Source organism: Scheffersomyces xylosifermentans, assembly GCF_036884685.1.
Source record: "Scheffersomyces xylosifermentans strain CBS 12540 chromosome Unknown RJT20scaffold_4, whole genome shotgun sequence".
Taxonomy (NCBI): Eukaryota; Fungi; Ascomycota; class Pichiomycetes; order Serinales; family Debaryomycetaceae; genus Scheffersomyces; species Scheffersomyces xylosifermentans.
Window position 1 is genome coordinate 240,075 of NW_027042942.1, and position 15,258 is coordinate 255,332.

The 15,258-nt window shown below is 38.4% G+C and overlaps 7 protein-coding genes across 7 annotated transcripts; 1 reads left to right on the forward strand and 6 right to left on the reverse strand. All coding sequences in view use genetic code 12, as the record gives it.

Annotated features, from left to right (window-relative positions):
- Window positions 1-1,250: 1,250 nt before the first annotated feature.
- Window positions 1,251-2,678, reverse strand: RJT20DRAFT_117961 (uncharacterized protein; the record flags this gene model as incomplete). The annotated part of the gene is made up of 1 exon (XM_064915862.1): window positions 1,251-2,678. The coding sequence occupies exon 1, from the start codon at window positions 2,586-2,588 to the stop codon at window positions 1,251-1,253; it is 1,338 nt and encodes a 445-aa protein (XP_064774122.1). The 5' UTR covers window positions 2,589-2,678.
- Window positions 2,679-2,940: 262 nt separating this feature from the next.
- On the reverse strand, window positions 2,941-6,167 carry RJT20DRAFT_127815 (uncharacterized protein). Its single transcript, XM_064917093.1, has one exon. It carries the CDS (start codon window positions 6,145-6,147, stop codon window positions 2,995-2,997), a length of 3,153 nt encoding a protein of 1,050 aa, XP_064774123.1. The 5' UTR covers window positions 6,148-6,167; the 3' UTR covers window positions 2,941-2,994.
- A 400-nt stretch (window positions 6,168-6,567) lies between these two features.
- Window positions 6,568-7,932, reverse strand: RPS14B (40S ribosomal protein uS11). Its single transcript, XM_064917094.1, has 2 exons — window positions 7,823-7,932; window positions 6,568-7,231 (listed from the first exon to the last, which is right to left on the reverse strand). Exons 1-2 carry the CDS (start codon window positions 7,830-7,832, stop codon window positions 6,831-6,833), a joined length of 411 nt encoding a protein of 136 aa, XP_064774124.1. The 5' UTR covers window positions 7,833-7,932; the 3' UTR covers window positions 6,568-6,830.
- A 288-nt stretch (window positions 7,933-8,220) lies between these two features.
- RPS22A (40S ribosomal protein uS8) lies at window positions 8,221-8,734 on the reverse strand. Its single transcript, XM_064917095.1, has one exon. The coding sequence runs from the start codon at window positions 8,667-8,669 to the stop codon at window positions 8,277-8,279; it is 393 nt and encodes a 130-aa protein (XP_064774125.1). The 5' UTR covers window positions 8,670-8,734; the 3' UTR covers window positions 8,221-8,276.
- Window positions 8,735-9,512: 778 nt separating this feature from the next.
- On the forward strand, window positions 9,513-9,725 carry RJT20DRAFT_5451 (60S ribosomal protein eL39; the record flags this gene model as incomplete). Its single annotated transcript, XM_064920610.1, has 2 exons — window positions 9,513-9,518; window positions 9,576-9,725. 2 exons carry the CDS (start codon window positions 9,513-9,515, stop codon window positions 9,723-9,725), a joined length of 156 nt encoding a protein of 51 aa, XP_064774126.1.
- Window positions 9,726-9,811: 86 nt separating this feature from the next.
- On the reverse strand, window positions 9,812-11,268 carry RJT20DRAFT_41408 (uncharacterized protein). Its single transcript, XM_064920049.1, has 2 exons — window positions 11,154-11,268; window positions 9,812-10,749 (listed from the first exon to the last, which is right to left on the reverse strand). Exons 1-2 carry the CDS (start codon window positions 11,172-11,174, stop codon window positions 10,249-10,251), a joined length of 522 nt encoding a protein of 173 aa, XP_064774127.1. The 5' UTR covers window positions 11,175-11,268; the 3' UTR covers window positions 9,812-10,248.
- Window positions 11,269-13,025: 1,757 nt separating this feature from the next.
- RJT20DRAFT_134823 (leukotriene A-4 hydrolase 2) lies at window positions 13,026-14,933 on the reverse strand (the record flags this gene model as incomplete). The annotated part of the gene is made up of 1 exon (XM_064918356.1): window positions 13,026-14,933. One exon carries the CDS (start codon window positions 14,931-14,933, stop codon window positions 13,026-13,028), a length of 1,908 nt encoding a protein of 635 aa, XP_064774128.1.
- Between the last annotated feature and the right edge of the window lie 325 nt (window positions 14,934-15,258).

The window sequence follows — 15,258 nt, forward strand, 5'->3', positions numbered from 1 at the left end:
ATCAAAACACAATAGAAAACAATGGACAGCAAACAATGGAAGGATCCACGAGCACATGTCCATCCTACAATCCACAAATCTTCATTAAAAAAAAAACAACCAAGAATCCCGATAAACACATCCTTCAACGGATGGAACGTTTCCCTTTTGGGGCAGGTCTGGTTCGAGAGATTTCCAGCAAAGTACCGGAGTCCACGAATTCTATGAGCACTGAGCTTATTCAACACCCACCCAATGGATTCCCACACATTAGGTAAATTACGTACATTTGAAGTCGAACAAATCTCTCCAACTACGCCTGAGGTGGGGCTAAGCATTAAGTCAAGGAGATAATCATACATTAATTGATAACGAGGCGTTTTGCTACTGTTTTTGTTCGAATTCACCTGATGAGATTTGCTCTTCTATTGGCCATTGACACTGGCCAGTTTCATCGCCGTCTTGTTGAGAGACAATAGCTAAGGAACAAGAGTTCCAGGATCAACTTCGTAATTACAATCGTAGTTATGGCTGTCTTCAATGCCTTTAGACTGTAGATGTTTGCTTTATGGTGGGTCTATTCACACCCTTCAGTTTCTATACATGGAGACACGAGGTGGGCTCCTTACTTTACTCCCTAGGCTCCTTACCCCCTAGTCTCCTTATTTACTCCTCTTACTCCTCAACAATTTGCACGTTTCTCGCCCTTCTTGGTGGGGTTGTCTAGAATAAGTATTACACTTGACCTCAGTAGAGTTTCACCCGAGCATCCGTTCGTAATTCAACTTCTCGTACTCTTGCTTGAGCTTATTAACTTCTCTGCTGCTGTTCCTTACTGATAAGATCTGCTGGGGTAGATCGCTCGGTTATTTTCCCAATTGGGATGAGAACGATTAGCCCTTTGTACCAACGTTATGATGACATAAGAAGTAAGTATAGACGATTAGTCCAAAGTGAGGCAGTGATCAGACTTTAGTTTTAGTTGATGTTAGAACGGGACTATAATTAAATCTGATGGTTAGCAAGGTTTATCATTAAAAGAATCTCTTGTTTGGATGAATATATGTTAATTGTACCCTTTAATTCACACTTAATGGGAAAATTTTTAATGAGATGTCTGCTCTTTCGCAAAGGTTTAGTAAGAATATGAAGTGCAATTGCTTTCATGTCTAATTGGCTATCTTAATTCTCGAAGTTTGAATTCTACGACATAAACTTGAAAATGAAAATTCCTCTCGGTACAAATTCTTTTAGACTAAATACCCTATAAATTAATCGTTTTCGTTTGTTAACTCCTGCTTGGCTTTCTCTGTATAATTAGCCGATTTATCATACGCTGGACTTGGGTTATTCCAACCGTTGACATAATCGAAATCGGTATCGGCCCAATGTGCAAATGGGTAGGATGGTAAAGTCTTCAATGGTGTATCCTTATCAATTATACCCTTTTCTATCTGTCTCTGCACTAAACCCTCAAGATAGTCAGAAATGTGGTTTCTGAAAACTTCAAAATTCTTATACTTTATAATATCCTTAGGAGCTTCAAAAATGATCTTTTTAATCAAAGAAGGAACAAGAGGCTCATCCTTCATCTCTTCAATAGAGTAAAAAATAGGATGGTTTGTGAAGATAATGGCTTGAGATCTTGGGAGTCTTCTGAGAGTTTGTCTCTCAACTCTTACATTAAATTCTTTGGGATCAGTGGAACTGAGATCGGCCTCTTGGTTAGGAACATATTTTGGTATTTGGTAAACGTTGTTAATCTTCAACTTGTGGTCCCAAGAAATGTACCAACTAGCTCTCTCGACGGGTTCGTTACTTTTCATTCTGTTAAACCATCTTTCCATTGACTTTTGCAACTTTTCCTTGTAGTATGGGACTTCGCTATGAATGACATCCAAGTTGCAACCGACTTTCTGATGAACATCAAATGATCCGCCAGGGAACGGAACAGCAGCGGCAACCAAGTAATGTTTCTCATCTACCGGACTCTTCTTGACAATGTAGAAGTCCTCCTTGGCCAACTTTGTCACATACCACAATGGGTATTCTTTCAAAGGTAAAGTCATATCCAAAACTTCGTTGGTAACTTCATTTCTAATGATTTTACCCTTTCCGGTTTTTTCGTCAAAGCTTCCATCCTTCAAAACTGTGAATAACAACGGATATCTTTGGATGAGATGTTCTGTCACAGTCTCCATAAGTTCGTAACAAGCATCATAGCTCTCTGGAAGCCAGTCCATGTTTTGCTTTCCATACTTATTTAAGATTCTCTTCTTCTCCTCAATGTAGTGAACGTAATACTTGTCCATATCCAACCAGTGGTTTATATCCAAGCGAAAGATCGACATTGTTTGATGATATGGCCATCTGAATGGTCTCCATGGTCTATCATCATAGTTCTGAACTTGTTCGGGTGTAATCATCAAGGGGGTTGGCTTTGGCAAGGGCTCATCGCTCCCATACATCGACTTTTTCTCAGCATCAACCACCTTTTCCTTTTTGAATCTTGACGCATGGGAACTGACAAATGACTTAATTTGCTTATGAGACAACACTACCGAAACGACCAATCCCAAAAATAGAAGAAATGCCCCAAGTGCATCCATCTTTAACTATTTTGATGGGTTTGGCAAAATATTTGATATGAACACAGTAACTTCAACTACCTTGGATTACTTATAGTAGCTTCTATACCTTTTATACTAGTTACTGTCACACCTTTCTTAAAGCAACTAACAACTATGGAATACCTCCGCCATATATACCTTTCTACTTATCTGTTTAGATCCCCTCCAGTAAACACCATATTTTATCTTCTTTAGGATGCATGATTGCGAAAACTGGATTAGTTTAATGAATGCGAAAATCTTATCTCTCAGGAAACCACTTCCTAATCGGGCAATGTTATCAGTTGCAACCATTTTTTCGCGTATTACCATTTTTTTTATTAGATTTAATATTGATTTTTTTTTGTTATATACATGTTAATAATACAAGGATATGTCGGTCTATTTACAGCCTGGCGGCAATGCCATTGACAGGCATGTACAGAGAAAGTTCGTTTTTCATGTTGCGAAGCAATGCATCCTGTTTTACCACATCATCTGCAGTGGCTAATCTAGCCAAAATAGGGTCGACTAATCCATCTATCCATTTGTCAAGCGATCCTCTATCGCTGAAATACAAAGATGCCAAATATTGCAAAAATTGGTGTCGATGGAATTTAAGAACGTAGAAACTATTCGTCACTTGCTGACTGTACAACATAGAACTGAACTTTGTCAAATCTTCGTCTTTGAAGGGATGCAACACAAAATTCGTTACATCATTAACCACCATCATAAACTTCTTATCTTCTAGAATATCCTGTAAAACCTGTAGAATATCTGACGAGATTTTGGCTCCTGCAAACTTTTCGGCTATCTTTCTCTGATAATATGCTTCGCCAACCGATCCAGCCTTGGTTATAAGTTCCGAAAGTTCTGTGCTATTGGCTCCAATTCCGTCAAGGAATGATCTAGAGTACAAGAAATTGATACTCAATAACTTATCCATACTGGAGTGGCTTTCCAATTTGGGAAGTATGAGACATTCTGCATCAAGTGAAACTAATCTAGCTCTCCTATTGGGCTCTACCAGTCCATCTATTTCAAAGACAACGTCAGATAGCGAGCCAAGAGCATAATGGGTATGTGGAAGCTTTGAACTAATAGAATATAATATCTTCACGAAGAAATGTTCCAACTCACAGCCTTTAATCACTAATCGACCCATTTTCAAAAAGCAGTCTTGTTCAAATAAAGCTTGGAAAATTTCAAGTGATTCCTGATTTAAGTTGGGGAACAGCTCTAGCCTGGCATTCATATTGAATTCCATTATGATAGTTCTTAAATAGGATTCACCAACGGCAGCCACATAATTTTGGTTTTGGTATTGTTGCAGTGATAACGAACCCTCGCCTTTTTCGAGATACCTCATAAACTCTTTTGTTTCCTTCCATTGGCGTAGCTTATTTATAGATCTCATCTTGTTTATCTCAAACAACGATAATTCTTGCTTTCTCAAATAGAATCTAATCTCTCTGAAAATGTGACCAAGAGACTCTTCATCTAGATTGTGGATTATTTCGAGTAGGGACGTAACAACTTGCTCTACCCATTTGCTTCTTGCCTCATCTGAAAGACCCGCAACATACTGGTTGAACATAGCATGAGGAAGACTCTTGTGAGATCTCTTGGTAATTAACAGAGAAACTAGTCTATCCGATCCAATTTCACCTTGGTTGAAATAGAAACGAGAGTCTTCGATGACAAATTTCTTAAACTCAGGAGACCAAAGTAGAATCATAAGCCTTTCATATAAATCAGAGTAGTCAATACGTTTTTTAAGTTCAATCTTGTGCTTGTAAAGGTAAAAGTGAACTAAGCTTTTGTAACTTAGTTCACCATAGACATCATGTTGATGTAAGACTTCTTTGATTTCGGGGTGGTGTTCCCATCTTGTTGGACCATCGGAATTCTTTTTGCTAGGCTGAATGACACAACAGGGAAGCAATAAAAACCTGTTGAGTATTGAATTGTTAATAGGCGGACAAGAAATTTTTATACGACTATGATTCAACAGTTTTGCGGCATCATTATTTCTGATTACAGGTAACGGAATACCTGTTTTGAATGCTAAAATTTTACAGTAATGCTTAGAATCCTCACTCAACAGAAAGTATGGCTTCACAAAAAACTTCTTGACAAATTCTTCGGCACTACTTCTATCCTTATAGACCATATAGCCAAAAATTGACATGCCGTTGCAATCATTATTTGGGTTTGAATCATTAATGTAGTTGGAAATCCTTGCTGTGTAAACATCAGACTTTGCTGTACTGTTATTTATTACAGAAGCCCTCTTAATTAGGAGTTGTAGAAATCCATGTCCTAAACTTTCAAAATCATTTCTGTGGGATATCAAAACTTCCATATCTGAAACTTTTGGTAAACATGGAAAATCTTTAGTAGGAACAAACTTTAACTCGAATGTCGGAAGTTTGAAATATCTCTTTCTGTTTTGAAACAAAGGGTCCGAAACTGTGTTTTCCAACTTCCTAAACCATTCAATTGGAAACCGTCCATTTATGTATGTCAAAAGTCCTAGATACTGATATACCACTTCTTTACAGAATAGGCGGTCATTGATGATTGCATTTTTCAAATACATTGAAAGATGTGTTGGAACCACAATTCTGTTATACAAAGACTCGATTAGTAAATCTTGTGGTAATCTACTATTGAGATCAAGATACTCCTTTCCTATAAGGAAACAGTTAAGCTCGTATACACTTTTTCCATATGATTGTAAGTTCTGCAAGAAAACGCTTACTTCCTTCGTATGGGCTGAACGAGATTCAAACAACATGTCGTGAAATTGGTAAATTCGTTCGCTATTGATCAATAATAATGGGTTGAAGTTAAAATGCTTTTGGAATTTCGGTAGTTCAAACTCTCTTTCATTGTATGTCTTGTCGTAACGTTCAAAATCAAGCTTTCCATTTGCGAACAAGTACGAATTATCTATGACCTTGTCATGTACGACAGGGGTTAAAGTATTAAAGTAATCTATCAAGTCCGTAGCTACCAGACTGTTGGGTCGGAATGGCGATAAAACAGCATCGAGCTCTTCTTGTGATTTCGAATTGAATAGCTTTCCGATGAAACAGTAAACTTCTTCCTCGTCCTTCAAGCTCCGAGATTTTCGTATATCTTTTGTGATTCTCTTAATATTTATACTCGAATCAACTTTGTGAAGTCTCTGGCTTGCTACGAAATAAGCAACATATTTCTTTCCCAAGTTTATTAAGTACTGATTAGTGACATTTTCGCCAGTTAACGGTATAAAGTATGAGAAATCCCCAAATATGTCACTCTTTTCCCCAGCTACGGAAGATATACTGTCTACAAAGTTTCCTAACTCCTCAGAAACCTGGCAGCTTTTCGATTCAATTGCTTTGACTTGACTTTTAACATCAACTTTTGGAAAAATGGCCTCGATCAACTCTTGTCTATTGGATGCATTCCAGTGTGCTGACCGCAATCGTACTAGTCCAGCAACTCGTATTCGGTCTTTAATGACCCTGAAAGCACTGGTTCGTCCATTCAGAACCAATCTTAACATCAGGTGTCTTCGACTTCACAAACAACTGGAGAAGATAACATTTATCACTAACTTTCTTGTACGATTTTGGGGTTATATGTGGACCTGTATATGGATGCTAAATAGTTAAGGAATCAGATGGCTCCAGTGACACTACGTTGATACAGACTATAGAGGTATTAGTGGGAAAAGAGGTGATATGTGGATGTATGAAGCTTAGTCTCTCTGCGATACGAGAATAGTTACTTCCTAGAAACAATTAATTGGTTCTTTATTCATCTTTATGCTTGAAAGCATCAAAAGTTTTCACATTTTTCACATTTTTCAAGTTTTTCACTACTGTATTGTTACAATACTATAGAAAATTTATGACATTTATTGCATCTTTCACCATTAAATGTCTACATATACAACTTACAACTCCAGCCTTTCTACATCACATTACTTCGTCATTACTTTATAAATGTACATTTTTTCCTTTTTATATAGATATACAGAAAGAAACATTTAACCTTCCCATTTATAGAATGAAGATTAAAAAGAAGTGAGGTTTGTGATGATAATGATCAAATATAAAAAATTGTATGTGTGCAAGAATATGTGTAGTAACTGGCGATCTAGGCCACATCATTATGAATTAAAAGCATTAAGTTAATATGTTGCAACAAAGACCACACAGCCATTCGTTCCAAAGCATCGCACGCTTACAATCTTCTACCTCTTCTACCACCCTTTCTTCTGGTGGAATCAGATGGAACTGGGGTAACATCCTCGATTCTACCGATTCTCAAACCGGATCTAGCCAAGGCTCTCAAAGCGGATTGACCACCTGGACCTGGGGTCTTGGTCTTAGTACCACCGGTAGCTCTCAACTTGATGTGGACAGCGGTAATACCAACCTCTTTACACTTTTGAGCGACATCTTGGGCAGCCAACATAGCGGCGTATGGGGAAGACTCATCTCTGTCGGCCTTGACCTTCATACCACCAGTGACTCTGGCGATGGTTTCCTTACCGGAAAGATCAGTAACGTGAACGAAGGTATCGTTGAAAGAAGCGAAGATTCTAGCAACACCAAAAACTTGGGAGCCATCTCTAACTGGACCTAAAACGAAAGTTAGTAATTGTACTTAAATTTTTTGTTGATCCGATGGGGACAGAAAAGATTTGAAGGACGACTGTTCTATTGCTCTTAATCGTATTACTTTGATGATTTTTCTATGAATGTATGATCTGAAAATTTGCTGATGAGATGAGTTCTATGAAACTTCTATGATATTTTCCTCCGTCTTGGAGACTTTGGGGTCATTATTGACATGTGTTGATTTGTGAACATCTCACTGGTTCATTGTCACACTATGACGATCTTATTCATGGATTCTACTGGTGAATTGAACCTTTGATATGAATGGATTTTGGAGTATCTCGAGATTATTGCTTTCGTATAATCCGACTCTTTGCTGATCCAACAATACACAACTCAGTTTTTGTAGTCTTAATTCATAACTTATACCACATCTCATTTCTAACATTTCTCTTCACGATAATTTTTCTCTCTAATCCCACTAACTCAATCGACTACAAACTATTGTAAGCTGACCACTATCATTCAGTCCATTTTGTTCTGACTAATCTTCTCTCTTCTCTCTCATTCTCTCTTCTGTTTCCCTCGTTCTCTATCTTCGCTACTACATACCAGAAGACATATTTGATATTAATATTGTTATGATACACTGGGTTACTAAGTTCAAAAGGAAAAGATTTCAAATACTGTTCTCAACTTTCCAATATACTTGAAAAAAAATTTTCCCTTGGTAGTTCGCACTGTGTGAGGTGAGAGTCCAGTTACCAGAGAAGACAGTACTGGAGAGTGCGGCGCGTAGTTAACGTCGTTGGTAGCACAAAGATGAAAATTGAAGATTTGTGCAGGGCCAAGGGGAGGTGTAAGGTATATAGTAATCACGTGAAATGGAACTTGATAGAGGGCTCAGCCCTATTTTAAACTTTCCACATCGTAAGAATTACTATTCTACCTAGTCTAGTTAACAACAGTGGTTATGGAATTACTACAAGTCTACGGAATAGGGACAGCAGTTATGACAGTAGATATACATTATTATGTTATATGATTAAATAGTGTACAAGTACATCTAGTAGACGAAACCTAAGATCTTACCAGAGACGTGCTTTCTTCTGGCTTCTTCGTGGTCCATAATACCAGCAGAGGTGGTCAAGATAATGTAACCGAATTGTCTGGCTGGCAACAAGTTGTCGGTCCATCTCTCAATGTCGTTAATCTTAACGTTGAATCTTGGAGAGATAACACCACACTTGTTCAATCTACCGGTTAATTGGACAACAATCTTACCGGATCTGTGGTCATCGATGTATTCGAATTCACCAATGTAACCGTGTCTTTGCATAACAGTCAAGAACTTGACAATGACCTTGGAGGATGGTCTGATCAAGACTTGACGCTTACCGGTCTTCTCGGCGTTGTTAATGGCGTTTAAAGCATCAGCTAAGACGGAAGTTCTAGTCATTTTGTGTGGTTAGATCTATGTAGCAGTGACAGAAGATAAATTGAATGAAAATTTATTTTATTTAATTCTTTGGTTACCAGATTTTCGCACCAGTCCTCTGCCATTAACTTCCACCATATTGAGTGTATGCCTCCACTAGTCAATGTGAGCATATACTAGTAGAGACAATATGGAATTTTTCAGTACTGCAGACTGCCGATGGCTAACCTCATCGTTATCCACCTTTAAAAAAGACAGTCACACTACCTATTCAATTACAGAAAGTCGCACTTTGCACTTTATAATTATTCTCTATCATCTAAACTGTAACCATACGTCTACAATCTGTAATCCTTCATCTTCCACTCACTGTAACCCGCAACTGTCTCATTTTGTTAGCAGGAAAATTTTTTCTAGTCTTACCAAAGGTTTCTATATTTGAGAAGTGTTTTTTAAAAATTCTTCTACTTATTGGTTTCATTAACTAAGTGAAAATTTGTAAAGATGCCTGTATGTATCTAGTGGATAATGAAGAGAACCGTCATAGGAATGAACAGGAGCTGTGAAAGATGGGCCATGTTGAAGAAATGACAGAGTGAAGGTCAAGAGTGACGTCCCTCAAAAGGAGCAACCCCAACAGAGATGAAATCCATGAAAAGACCAGTCCAGAATTAAAAACGGCAAAAGCTATCCTAAAGAGAGCAAAATTAAGAGCAAAACAATTCATGTATTGCCAATGTAGAACCAAGAACCCTCAGATCAAGAGAAGTTACATTCAACCACTACTGAAGAAATTCGATGTAGTCCATTCAACAGTGAAAAATTCTGAAATCTTTAAAAAGACAACAGCTACCACTTCAAAATATGACGGTTGATCATCAACGTAATAAGGGCCACATTGAAACAATATACTAACTCACCTTCTAGTCCCAAAAATCTTTCAGAACCAAGCAAAAGTTGGCTAAGGCTCAAAAGCAAAACAGACCATTGCCTCAATGGATCAGATTGAGAACTGGTAACAACATCAGATACAACGCTAAGAGAAGACACTGGAGAAGAACAAAGTTGGGCATCTAAGCCATTCAGAACCTTATTTTCACTATTACTTCGTTGATGAATTGAAATTCAAAGAAGTTCCCATTGGAACGTTTAATTTGGTGACGCAGTGGGTGATGGCGTTATAACGTCGCTTATATCATTGTATTTTACCGTATTTATACTTGCTACGCTTCTCCAATGAAGCAGTTCCAATTAGGACTATTTGTGGTTTATGAATCCTAGCATGTTTAACTTAATCTTTTTATATATTAGTATTCTCAGAATATATGTATAATCCTTAGACAGACAGATTGTGTAGTCATGTCAATGTTGTAAACGAAGGTTTGTACATTCAATTTCACTTTCATTTTATCATGGATGTATGTCCATACTTTAAAGATCTACATTGTCGGATGTTTAACTCTGGCGGATCTAATCTTCGGCTTCGTTGCTTCAAATAATAAAATATATATTTAATTAGGAACAGGACTAGAAGTAAAGGTTTGTTGTGTAATCCTATGTGTTCTAAACTACAGGGGTGTCTCTGGTGCTCATACTCTATCTAAACCTCCTCCTCGAAGACAGTCTCAATAGGCTTTTCCATCAACGAAGCGTGGGTCAAGACGGTAACAGAAGAGGAACCGATCAACCACATCATGGTGGAAATAGGACTGGCCAAGAATCCCAAAGGAATGGCTACAATCAACAAACCAGTGTACAATTGCGAGGTGTTGAATCTACCGAACGGGATAACCAAGTCTTCTCCGTTCAACTTGTTGATTCCGTAGATACCTCCAACAACGAAGAATGTGACGAACAACAACAATAAGTTGGTTATAAGAGCGTAGACACTCAATATCAACACGATGGTGATGTAGTTGGCACTAAAGTAGCCTAAGTTGAAGCCAACTCTAGATTGGACTTCACCGAAGTTTTGAGGCTTCGATACTCTTCTGAAGTCGAAGAACTCTTGAGGAGGCTTGAGCTTGGTAATGGCAGAGGAGACGCTACCGACGTCATTTCTGATTCTTTCGTAGTTGAATCTGTCAGCAAGGTTGCCAACCTAAAGGGTGTTAGTATTGTTTCTTAATGTGGATGTTTAATATGGGTGTTTAATGTGGATGTTTATAAAATTGTACTAGATAAGTATCCCGTTTCCAGCTAGGTGTCAGCTTTCGTGATTTTGTTTCTCGTTGTGTTTCTCGACATTGATAGTCTTCGGTTCGTATTAAGACAACTTCCGCCGATTAGACTCTTCATGCTACAGAATACAATTAGTGCTGTTGCCAAGCTAGCCAGATCGGTTTTCTTGTGCAAAGGTTCTTTAAACCACCGAACAGTCGGAGAGCCAGAACAAATTCACCATTCTGACACCACTACGGGTTTCTAACACCACTAAGTGTTTCTAACACTCCATCTGACACAACATTTCTATCTATCAACTCCCGGTTTTCATGCTATACATACGGAAAAGTTCAAGAGCGACATGGTATATAATTACTGTATTGTATGCTAAACTGGTGGTATCTCTGTAGTGAATTATGGGGATCCAGGTCTCGATTCTGTGTCCTTTAGTAGTTCTGAAAACAAACAACAACTAGCGATTTTCGTCAACAGTGATAACAAAGTCTATGATCAGAATAAAAATATAACTGACAACCACAACTGCGATAACAATGATATTAATACCAATCAATCACAGCCGCCAGTCGCCAGAAAGTGACGTGTCTCGCATTGTTAGGTTTTTTCTGTTGTTAGTGCGACGGTCGTGTGTGTACCTGGAAAAAACTACGCCTGGCATGTACTTTGCTGTGTGTGCTTTGTTGTGTGCTGTGCTGTGTGCTGTGCTGTGAGTGTGAGTGTGAGTTTGTCCTGCAAGTCTCTGAGAAAAGAATATGTTATATGAGAGTACAATTATAAGTGAATAATGAGTGTGTGCGTGGATGTGTGAGAGAGCGTATTTTGTCTGTGTGTGTTAGTTGAAGAACCTTCTCTGATGTGCTGAAGAGCCTGTTTGATGTGTTCTTTTGGTATTTCTTTTCATTTGTGAGTGTGAGTTTTTAGTGAGGGATTGTAACTGAAGTTTGCTGTCAGCTTCTTGTGTGTGTGGACTTTCACAGAATGAAGTGAATGTGGGTAACTGTGCCTGTTCCGTTAAGTATGTTCGTTGGGCGTTCAGTAGTGTGTATATAATTTAGTTCATACTCTTATGGTGCCAGAGTTATACTTAGAACTCATACCTAAGAATCGGCAGCTTCTGATGAGCCTTTGGAATTGGGGGTAAAACCCCTATCTTTGCAGTGCTTTCATCTTATGTGTGCTCTGTATCTTGCCCTGTGTGACCTAAAACGTTGTCTGTTCATTGCTTAGATGCCTTGGCAGTGGAGAGATTTTTGTCTGTGTCTCAGTAGAATTGCTATAGTTGTGCATGAATGGGCTGTAATCCAGAGTCATGATCTTCTCTGTTGATCAGGCTGAGTTTATGTCTAATACTCTTTGTGAATTGAATAGAGCATGGTTAATTTTTAAAGGCTGAGTACCTTGTTAAAAGCTTTTTATTTCATTAAAGAAAGTCTAGCTTTTATTAGAAGCAAGAGAGCATACATTTTCTTTTTCTATTGACGCAATTACTTTCTATTGTAAAAAACTTTCCAATTTTGCTCAAAATTATGAAAGCTATGGAAGGGGGCAAATAAAGTACTGATTTCTGAGGTATGTGGCAATGGGTCCACAGCTTGCTTTCTATGTAATTAATACATTTCTAATTCTACAGAAAGAAATGTAACAAATGCCAAAGAATATAGTAAGTCTCGCAATACATATGACCTAGATCTCAATACTGTAAATGTTAAAGAATTTGTCTCTTATAAATTCACTCTTCTATATGCTTAAATTGTAGGTCTATATGCTTACTCCCAAATAAACCTACAATTTGTCTGGATGCAGTTGTTCGTTATCTTCAATACTTTATTGCATCTCCATCTCCCATTAACCTCCACCACGATTTATCCCCATTTTGGCTGCAAAAAGAAAGCGATCCTGAATATCGCACATACAGGGCCTAATCAACACAAATCAGGGCACTAATGCATAGCTATGGCCTAGTTCAAACGACAGGAGGTACGACATATTCATTCTTACCCTGAGACCAGATATTAAATTCTAAATTTATATGCTGTTAAAGCTATCATGTTAAACAAACTTACTACTATACAAATCAGCCACCTTGAAAGGGACCGAAACACCCTTAAATACCCCCCAATAAAATCTGACAACGGACAACGGAAACCAGTGAACAACTTCTTTACCTATATATCAATTACCACATTGAAATTATGTTTATAAGCCCAAGTCCTTCTTTACCATCGATCTGCAGATAGGATGGTAGCTGGACTCAAATTTCTTGAAGTAATGAATAGCTAATTCGTGATTAACCTCATTCAATAAAACATATCCTGGTCTAACAAATTTCATTCTACCAACAGTTCCCAACCATTGTCCTAATCTATGCAAAAACTCCTCTCTTTCTCCTGTAACTTGTAAAACAAACCACCTGAACAATACTTCAGCATTTAAAGTGGTGTCGTACTCAGTGTAAATTTTCTCCATCAATTCCAAAGCATCAACATGGTTCTTCCACTTGAAGTCCTGGTGCTTGTTGTACGAAATCAAAGTGTCTAAAAAGACAACCGATTGGTTTGGCTCAAATGAGTGAATATCAGCCTCCTTGAAATCGTGCTTCTTAAGAGTTCCATGAACAATGTTGGTAAACCATTTATCAGCCAAATAATAACATTGGTCTGCCAAAGTAGTATCGAAAGCTGGCTTGATTGTAGGCATGCCTGGTTTGTACAACCAGCTATCCCAATCAATGGAGTTCAACTCTTCAGTCTTATCACTGAAGTAGTCGTACAATTCGTCCATGAATTGATAGGTGTCTAAGGAACCATATCTGAATTTTTTAAAGTAATGAGGAATGAACTTGTCGAATACCTTCTTTCCTCCTACGGTTTGCTCAATAAGGAACAATAAATTGAATCCTTTCTCGTATGGAACTGTTGAGAAGGAGTCATCTGGGTCTTCACCACCCTTCAAGTCTTGGACCAAGGAAGAATACTTCTCAGCATTTTCACCCATAGACTTGATAGAGTTTTCCAAGTCGCTCCATCCAATGATAGCTGAAAATTGTCTCATAGACTCACCATATGCTAATGGATCCTTCTTTCCGGCTTTAATGGCCTCGGCAGTGGCAATACCCTCAATGATTCTACGTTCAATGTAAACAGTCCAACCCTCGTTCAACCAGAAATGCTCCCATGAGCAGTTGGTGACCAAATTTCCAGACCATGAATGTGCCAACTCATGAGCCATGACAGTTACTTGGGATCTGTCTTTACAAATTAATGTTGGAGTCAATTGACACAAGTTTGGAATCTCCATTCCTCCATATGGGAAGGAGGAAGGTAAAATCAAAGAATCAAAACGCAACCACTCATATTCGAAAATCAACTTTTCTGCAATTTGGATGAAATTTTCCATATCCTGCTCAAACTCCCATTGACATTCCTTGATCTTAATTGGTTCAGAATAGACGTCGGATCTTGGGCCGATTTCTGCCTTGACTAAGTCACCAGATGCAATAGAGATCAAATATGAAGGAATAGGGACTGGCTGGTCAAAGTAGTAAGTGTCACCCTCTTGCTTGACTGGTCTACCTGACATTAAAACGAAAAGAGGTGACTTAGCACTTAATTTATATGTAGATTTGATGGTAGGAGTGTCGAAACAAGGGAATAAACTTCTGGCATGAATTGCTTGACACTGGCAGAATAAGTATGGCTCCTTCTTTCCATCGGTGGCATCCTTATCCAAGAATTGTAATGCAGTACATTTATCGGTTGTCTCGAACTGAATGTCTAATGCGAGAGACGAACCAGAAGCTTCTGGGATATCAATGGCCAATTTCGAGCCCAATGGCTCAACTCTAGGGTGAACTTTGTAGGATGCAGCTGTGCCGTTGATGGTAATGGCAGAAATGGTCAAGAACGAAGTGTCCAAAACAACTTGTTCCACGTCCTTGTTTAGCACGGTCAAATCGTACTTTACATGGCCCTTCACGATTTTCTTATCGAACAACACGTCCAAGTCCAAGAAAGTCTGGCTAACCTTGAAGTTCTGGTAGTTGGAGAGGGTGGAAGGGTCGATTTCCGGCGATTGAGCAGGGCGATGGTGACGAATAACTTCCATTGTTAACGATATCAAGTGGTATATCCTGATGGAATTAACACTATGCTGGTAAGCTGCTAAAACACTGATAAAATGAGAATACTCCCACCAAAAGACACACTACAGAGAAAAATCCACAGCCAAAACGCCATATATATAAATCTGAAACTGCCAAGTTCGGTTCTCCTGGTCTAGTTACCCAATACTACTAGTTTCTGCCATGCACACTAGCTTGACTACTGTTCTACGGCTCATTACCACTGTCAATAATTACACCTTCACTATAACCGCTGTAGGAAGGTTGTCTACAGGAGAGGAAATGACGTGCAATCGTGTGCAGGAGCGA